General features: G+C 52.8%; 1 protein-coding gene across 2 annotated transcripts in view; it reads right to left on the bottom strand.

The window, feature by feature from the left end:
* Positions 1-4,103: 4,103 nt before the first annotated feature.
* Positions 4,104-8,449, bottom strand: part of LOC101983454 (tyrosine-protein kinase ZAP-70) — a 10,497-nt gene continuing 6,151 nt past the window's right edge. Inside the window, exons 3-12 of one of the 2 annotated variants that reach the window (XM_005359930.1) lie at positions 7,867-8,005; positions 7,692-7,776; positions 7,569-7,615; positions 7,358-7,409; positions 6,856-7,048; positions 6,243-6,449; positions 5,722-5,914; positions 5,492-5,632; positions 5,282-5,394; positions 4,104-4,227 (exon numbers count right to left, since the gene is read on the bottom strand). In XM_005359930.1, the coding sequence (XP_005359987.1) occupies positions 4,104-4,227; positions 5,282-5,394; positions 5,492-5,632; positions 5,722-5,914; positions 6,243-6,449; positions 6,856-7,048; positions 7,358-7,409; positions 7,569-7,615; positions 7,692-7,776; positions 7,867-8,005 (1,294 nt within the window). The remainder of the gene's footprint in view (positions 4,228-5,281; positions 5,395-5,491; positions 5,633-5,721; positions 5,915-6,242; positions 6,450-6,855; positions 7,049-7,357; positions 7,410-7,568; positions 7,616-7,691; positions 7,777-7,866; positions 8,006-8,449) is intronic. The other variant, XM_005359931.1, reaches the window with a different exon arrangement.

Genomic DNA, 8,449 nt, shown 5'->3' with positions numbered 1-8,449 from the left:
CAAGCCTAGAGACCGCTCCCCCAGATCAGCACCTGAGTGCAGAGCAGTGGGGCCTGCAGCGCCTCCACCCAATCTGTACACCAGCAGGATCTGCACAGTTCAGACCCTCAGCGGAACAGGTTCTATAGTAATGGACCCCAAGTCTCTCCCGGAGCCCAAGTCCAAAGTAGCTCTCCCTAAAGACACGCCACCTGCAGATCCACTCGGTCTGAGGCTCCATCCCTGTCCCCATTGGTACCAACACTAAGCCTAATTAGTGCAAGCCTGGAATCCCCTCAGGAGCTCGAGGCAGACAGGTAGTGAGTTCAAGGCCAGCTTGAGCTACAAGGTGAAGTCCTGTCTTAAGACGCGGGAAAGTGACGGAACTGAGCCGCAGAATTCTTACCTAACATGCACAAAGCTCTAGGTTCATTCCCTGGTACGCCATAAGACCAAGTCTGTGGGCACCTGTCTGTAATCCCAGAACTCAGGAAGTAGAGCCACAGGGATCAGAAAGTCAAAGTCATCTTGGAAAGCTACATAGTGACTTTGAGTCATGAGACACTGTCTCATTAAATATATATTATACTATATTATATTATATATTAATGGGGCTGGAGAGACGCCTCCATGGTTAAGATCATTTGACGCTCTTGCATCCAGGTTCAGTTCCCAACACTCTGCCCGGTGGCTCACAACCATCCATAACTCTAGTCCAGGGTACCTGACACGCTCCCTGACCTCTGTGGTCACAGCCGTGCATATGTGATGCACAGATGTACACGCAGGAAAAACATTCATTCAAACACTCACTCACACTCACACACACACACACACACACACACACACACACACAAAATTTAAATCTAAAAAGAAAAAAGAAAACAAGGAACTGGAGAGATGGCCCAGTGGTTAAGAGCACTAACTGCTCTTCCAGAGGACCCAAGATCAACTCCCAGCACCCGCATGGTGGCTCACAACTGTCTGTAACTCCAGTTCCTAGGCTCCAATGCCCTCTTCTGAACTCCTTGGATACCAGGCAAGCACATGTATACACACATATATAAATGCAAGTAAAACACTCATACACAAAGAATAAATTATTTTTTAAAAAAAATAGACAAAACTGAACAGGGACTGAGTCATCCAGGGGTTTCTCCTCCCGTCACCTTGTCAAGACAGCAACCAGCAGGAGGAGGAGCCAGCAGTTACAGAATGTCAGCACCCCATTGCCTGGGCATGACATCCACAGATACCAGGCCAAGCAGACCTGGGGTTAAGAAAAGGCTATGGGGGACTGGGGAGGGTGGCCTGTAGGAGTAGATAACATTGGGAAGGAAGAGAGAGCGATGTCCAACCCTGTAGCTTCGTGGGACAGGGGTGGGGTCAGTCTCTGAGCCCATTCTTCTGTTCTTCCCCAGGGCAACCTCCTCCTCAGGACGGCACACTGGTGGCAGAGGAAATGGAAGGCAGTTCTGTCTCTACAGCCAGGTAGAGACACTCACCCGCTCGAGCACCCGTTGGTTCGCCCAGTACCTTTCAGACTTTTCCTTGTTCTTAATTTGCCTTCTCTTTTCAGCCAGCCCACCCAAAGAAACGGAGGCACAGAAGGGTTAAATGACTTGTTCCCAAGGCAACTGGGGCTACATCTACAAGCACAGTATAGGTTTCCCAAAAAAAAAAAAAAACAAACAAAAAAAACAAAAAACACAACCCAAGCAGAGGCCACACTAACTACAAAGAGACAAGAGCCAGGCTGTGTTCTGGGATCTGGGAGAGGGTGGGAGACCCGACCCAGAGGCTAGCATGAACCACCTTTCACGTGGGTCCGGGGTGAACACAATGCAAGTGCCCAGACTGAGGACCTGAAGATCAAGGAGGAGTCTGGGTTCAGTTCCGGCACGGAGAAACTTCCAGAGTTTGGACCGGTGAGCACCCTCTGCAAGACCCTGAGCCCGCCTTTGCTTTGATAGTGGCGCCACCTAGTGATCGTGTTTGAGAACCGCATTCTCAAAGAATTCCAGCAACATTTATTAGTGTACTGGACACCCACATGGATGACTTTTAAATACCAAGCCAAATGAAAAATAATGCTGACCACAAAATAAATGAAAATCAAAATATATTAGTGTCTTATATGACTGTACAATAGTATGTATTATTAGTCAATAATAAGTGAACTTTAATATAACTGAAATATTGGCAAAAAGTGCCATTTCCAGGAGCCACAAAATAGTATGAAGGAAATTAGTTTCTTGGTTTACTTAATAGCTTTAAATAAATTTAAAATAGTGTTTAAATTTTAATATTGTTTATGAATTAGTAATACAGCTCACATAAGAACTAATAAGATTATTTTCCAATGAAAAACATTTATCTTACTACTTTCAAGGCACTGCTGTGAGATTTTTGCTTGATTTTTGTTTTGTTTTGTTTTGTTTTGTTTTGTTTTTTGTCCGTTTGGAATGTGCGCTGTTAGGTAGGGTCTCATTATGCAACCCAGGCTCACGTGCAATTTGTGATCTTACCTCAGCCCCTACGTGCTAGGCTAACAGGCACGTGACTCCACACCGTTTGTTTTCAATCTTAAACACAAAATGAGGCGGGGGTAGAGAAGTGGCTTAGTGGTTTAGAGCGTTCACCGCTCTTCTAGAGGGACAGAGTTCAATTCCCAGCACCAATGTCAGCAACTCATAACCTCCTGATAGCATGGGCAACCTCCTCCCCAAGACACACGGGCGCGCGTGCCCACACACACAACCACACACACACATTCTGGGGGGGGGGGATAGAGAGAGTGACAGAAACAGACGATGAGACAGAGAACGCGAGACAGAAAAGTCACAGGGAGAGAGACAAAGAGAAAGAAGAGAGAAGAGAGAAAAACACAGGGAGAAAGAGAGGGAGCGAGGTAGAGAGACAGAGCGAGACAGAGAAACACAGAGACAGAATGAAAACAGTGAAATCACACTACGCTCTGCACCAGAGCTAACGGCACTGTCGCAGCGTCAATTCCAGAACCTCTGTCAACAGTTCGACCCTACTCACACGTCGTCAAGACTCTGGTGCTCCTCGCCGCTCTCAATCCCATAATTCTCCATTCTCCTCCCGTGGCCCCATAAAACTTCCACAGGCTTTCCAGAGTGCTTGGCTTCCCACCACAAATAAAAACCAAGTTTACTTTCCCAGAATCCCCAGCAAAGCTCCTCTTATTGGCTCCAAGTGTGATATGCCCTCCCCCGCGAAGTTACGGTGGCCAAGGGAAGGGGGTATTGGTTAGCCACTGAGGGTACAGGTGAAACTAGGATTCTGACTGCAGCCCACCTCACCTGTTGGGTTATGCCCTCCAACATCCTAATTTCTTGTGTGGGGAAACTGAGGCAGTAAGATCTAGGGAGTTCTGAGTGGGGTTAAACTGGCACTTAGGATACCAAGTGATAAGTTGGCCCCCAGCCCCGTGACTGCCTGTGCCCAGGATAGGGGTGATAACTGAGTCAGGGTTGAGGTAAGGGCTGCCCAATGAGACTAGAAAACCTGTTTCAGCTGGCTGGGGAGGGGTCGGGTCATCCGTAAAATCCTCTCCAGGTGATCCTGGTGTGCAGTCCACTCGGGGATGCTGAGGCCTGCACGCTCGCACAGCCCTCAGAACCATCTTGGCCTCCATTTCCCAGTTTACCCCCGGCACCTGGTTCTCCTGAAGATAATCCTACAGCAGAGAAGTGGGAACAGCAGCTTGTCTTCCGGGGTGGGGGTCTCTCTGGGGCTGGGCCTACGCAAGGGACCGCTAAGTTCTTTCTAACCCGCTCCTTTCAGTACCCACCCCTTCCCAAGCTGCTGGCCTTGGCCCAGAAAAGATTAGAGGACTCTCAAGTAAAGAGACGTGGAGTTTATTCCAATGACTGACAGTGACCGCTGGAGGGCTCCTAGCTCCCACTCGGAAACAGAGGAATTAAGATGACCTTGGGAGCACGCCATCCTCTCTGCCCACAGCCCACAGTTCAGTGATGCTTGCCCAGCTCCCGAGGAAGGATCAAGTGGAACATTTGAGAGCGCTGTGGGCCTGGGGTCTCAGGCGTCCCTGCACACAGCCCATCCTGGACCGAGGGTGTAGGGAGACCTGGGGTTCAGCCACATGCAGCCTCAGCCGCCTGCCCACACTGTGGGGATCCCTCGGCCTTGCTGGCCAGGCTGTAGTAATAGTTGCGCATGCGTTGTTCCACGGTCTGGAAGTCAGGGCGGTCCTCCCAGCTGTAGGGGTGGGGAAACCAAAACCCAACGTGAGCGGGAGGGCAGGAAGGTATTAAGGGGTAGGGAGTTGGGGGTAGACTTTCCGGGCTCAGAGGAGCAGGGGGACTGTCGGGTGAGGTCTTCTTGGTGTGAGAGCAACGGCGTTCTGGGGCGTCCACCCCAAAACAAATAGAGCTGTTGGCTTACAGAACACAGCTAGTCATATAGTATTGAGAGCTGTCCAGGAGGGTACAGAAACAGCAAAGTGAAGGTCAGAGTGGAAATTACTGCCCACAGGGAACAGGAATACTGGGTGCAGCCATGTTGGGTTTGTGAGCCAGGCACGAGCTTACATGGAGGCAGATATGTGACTTGGGATGGAGGTAGTCTCAGGGTGAACAAGCTTGACTAATGAGGAGCTGTTCGTGGTACTGGGGTGGGGTTTGATAGGCGCTAGCCTCTGCCTTGGGAGTAGTGGGCACTTGCTGAGGGAGCCTGTGTTACCATGAGTTGAAATAGGATGAACGGACCCATCCCGGTCAGCAGCACTGTTTCAAAGTCAGTGCCGTGTCGTTTCGTAAAATATCGCATGCTGGGTTGTCAGGTTTCATAATCGCAATAAGGCGATGCCTGTGTGGGTGTTGCCTGTCATCTGCTCCAGGTAGGGCTGAGTGATGGGGATTGAGTGTGCTAAGTATGTGGGTCCTGCACAGGTGGCTTCCCCGAGACGTGAGACACTGGGCGTTTCTTGTACAGGCTGAGGATTAAGTGCTGGAAACTCGTGCTGGGCGTGGGACACTAACAGCATGCTGGGTGACAGTGTGACTATGGTGGTCTAGCGCTGTCAGATCTGAGTGCTGGTCATGGCAGGGCCTATGGCTGCATTGCATGGCCTGTGTCCCAGGGAGCTAAGCATGGATGGGAATGTATTAAAGGTAGAACACGGAAAGGCTGACACACGGGAGCGGATCTTTGAGTGGAACACTAGATAGAGCTAGGTGACCCTGATGGGGCATGAGGACTTCTTCTCCAGCCCAGGACTGAATGACCAGACCCCCTCCCACCGGGAACTCACTTGTAGGTCCAGCAGTCACTCATAAGTGAGTACATTTCGGGTGGACACTCTGGCGGGCATTCCATCCTCTTCCCCTGCTTGATGAAGTCCAGGACCTCGGGGCCCTTCATTTTCTGCTCAGGCCAGAGACAAAGGCATGTTTGAGGGACCAAGGTCCCACACACTGGTCCCCCTCCCCCGTCCACCATGGCCAAGTTCTGCCCAGCCTACTTTGTAGGGCTTCTGGCCATAGGAGAAGGCCTCCCACATGGTGACCCCATAGCTCCAGACGTCGCTGCGGCTGGAGAACTTTCGGAAGTTGATACATTCTGGTGCGTACCACTTCAGGGGCCACTTCCCAGCGGAACGGGCCTAAGAAGGGGAGGTGCTGCTAGGACAGGACCCCGGGACCCCTGGCCCACCAGCCACCTCCGCCTAGACACCCCTGGGGTGGCACTCACCGTGTAATAGCTGTCATCAGCACCTAGTGCCTTGGACAGGCCAAAGTCACTGATCTTGGCATAGTGCCGATTGACCAGTAGAACATTCCGGGCTGCCAGGTCACGGTGCACGAAGTTCTTTTCTTCCAGATACTTCATGCCCATGGCTACCTGGTGCAGCAGTTCAGCCACATTGCTGACAGGGATCTCCTCCCTGGGTAGAGGGCAAGGTGGGGTCAGTCTTGTTTCCCATGAGCCATAGGTATAGCACAGAAAAACTGGACAACAGCCAGGGGCCTGGTATCTAGAAAGTTCTTGTTGGCAGTACCAGATGCTCCATAAGCATCTGATGTACATAGGAGCCCTGGGCACAGACCTGCTATCACCACCATGGTGCACATGGGGAAACAGAGCCAGGAGAACACGCGTGCACGCACACACACACACACACACACACACACACACACACACACAAACACACGCACTGCCCTCCCAGCTCCACCCCCCCACCCTGCGAGCAGCCGACCCCCCCTCCGGCTCACTTCTTTCCAAGCAGGAACTTGTGAAGGGGCCCGCCGCCAGCCATCTCCATGACCAACATGAGTGCCTCCGCCTGGCACACGCCAATGAGCCGCACGATGTAGGGGTTGTCGAGCTGGTGCATAATCTCGGCCTCTCTCATCATCTCGTCCTTGTCGGCCTTCTCCGTACTGTGCTTCAACACCTTGATGGCCACATCGATCTGCTTCCTGTCCAGGGGCACGGCCGCACATGCAGCGCGGGTGTGAACTGGGCAGGCACCTGCTGCCACCCGCCTCTCTCATCCCCCGAGTTCTGTAGCGTACCCTCTGGCGCACTCCCCAAGATGCCTGGGACAACCTCAGCCTAAAACACCCCCCCAGGGAATACCAACATGTATGACATGGCCTGTCAACACAGGGAGCAGAGATGCCCCCTCTGCTAGAACTTCAACTTAGCCAAGCCCTTCCTAGCATAAGCCAGTGTCTCCCTTCTCAGGGGTCCCCAGGCTTTCCACATAACCGTCCAGCATGTCACACCCCACCCCAGCAGGAGTCTGCTTCTCAGACAAGATACCCCAGTTCCCACTGCTCCTGACTCTAATGCCCCCATCATGGTAGAAGCGGTCGGTCATACTTGCGCATCCGGTAGACTCCCTGGCGCACTGAGCCAAAGTTGCCACAGCCAAGTTCAATATCAGCCACAAGGAGGTTCTCACGCTTCAGGAAGAGCTTCTTGTTCTTGAGCTCCTCGGGGTCACTGTAGGGACTCTCATAGACGCTTGTGTCCATGGGCATCGGCCGCGGCTTGTCTGGGGACGCTGCAAGAGCTAGGCATACGGTCATGTGCACCAGGTCAGAAAAGGAAAAGGGGGAGGGGACGTAGAGGCCACGGGAGGCTCGGTCACACCAGACACATAGCCATAGGCCATGATTTACCCACACCCAAGTGTCTGCATGCACCAGGATGTACAGACATACAGACAACTGGCATGTTGGGTTTGGGCATGACTGTGCACGGGACAGACCCCCGCCAATGGCTCTGACCGTTTGTCTCTTGCTAAGCCCCACAGCCCAGCCAGGGTCCCTGCTTCCAGTTGGGCATGAGCCGACCCACACCTCCACCTCTGCCAGCTTACCTGGTTCAGGGGTATATCCATCTGAGTTCAGGGTGTCAACTCGTCTCTGAGGCTAAAAGTCACAGGGTCAGCTGCAGTCAGCCAGACTGGTGATTCTTTGGGACCCACGCCTGCTGAGGACACCCCAGGGACCAGCCCCTCCATAGCCATCTTTCCTGTCCCAACATCCCTGAAGTCATCCACCCAATGCTCCGAGGGACCACTGGCTCACCTGAGTGAATGTGGATGGGTGGGCTGGGAGGGTGGGTGCAGCAGCAGCTGTGGGGGAGAGAAGGGACAGTGAGTATGGGAAGCCGTCTCCTGCATGCTAATCCACCTCCAGCCTCCGCCTTACCTCCAGCACTGGCACTGCTGTTGGGGCAGACCTCCTTCAAGCGATAAATAAGCCCGTCCGCCTTCAGCTTCAGGTACTCCACCAGCTGCGAAAATGGGTGTCGGGGGGGGCCTTCTCAACCCCCAGGGGCCGGGCACCCCACCACAGGGTGCTCCTTGGAGCATGGCTGACCTACCTGCCAGAGAGTGTCAAACTTGGTACCCTCAGGGATGCAGAACTTTCCCGCCTTGTCCTGGCTGATGAGATAGTGGTACACGGTTTTCCCATAGATCAGGGACAGTGCGTATGTACCCTGCTCCTTCCGGGGCCTCAGCCTGAAGGGGGAGGAAGGGTGTCACCCCATAGCAATGGGGGGCCTTCTGTGCCTCAGTTCCCTCTACTGACATACATGCTATGGGCTCCACACTCAGAACCTCACAAAGCAGCAGCAGAGATTGGGAAAGCCACGGATGGGTGCCACTAAACTTCAGCATCTTTATGATGACCGTGGGAGAGAGGGGCAGAGACCAATGGTAAGTGTACAGGAAACATGAGGTAATGCAAAGGCAGACTGGAATCTCTTTGTAGGGGAACACTGATGGCCCACAGAAGATATGGAGCCAGGGGCATGGGTCTCTCATACACAGGAGCCATGCTGTTGTGATACTTGCTACCCACTGGGAGACAGTCATCCTCAGGGGTACCTAATCATCAGGGATATATTCAGCCATGTGCTTTGCTAACCATGGAAAGAACACAGGGACCCATAATCCTTGGGT

Source organism: Microtus ochrogaster, linkage group LG2, assembly GCF_000317375.1.
Source record: "Microtus ochrogaster isolate Prairie Vole_2 linkage group LG2, MicOch1.0, whole genome shotgun sequence".
Taxonomy (NCBI): Eukaryota; Metazoa; Chordata; class Mammalia; order Rodentia; family Cricetidae; genus Microtus; species Microtus ochrogaster.
This window is presented reverse-complemented; position numbering and strand designations above follow the sequence as displayed.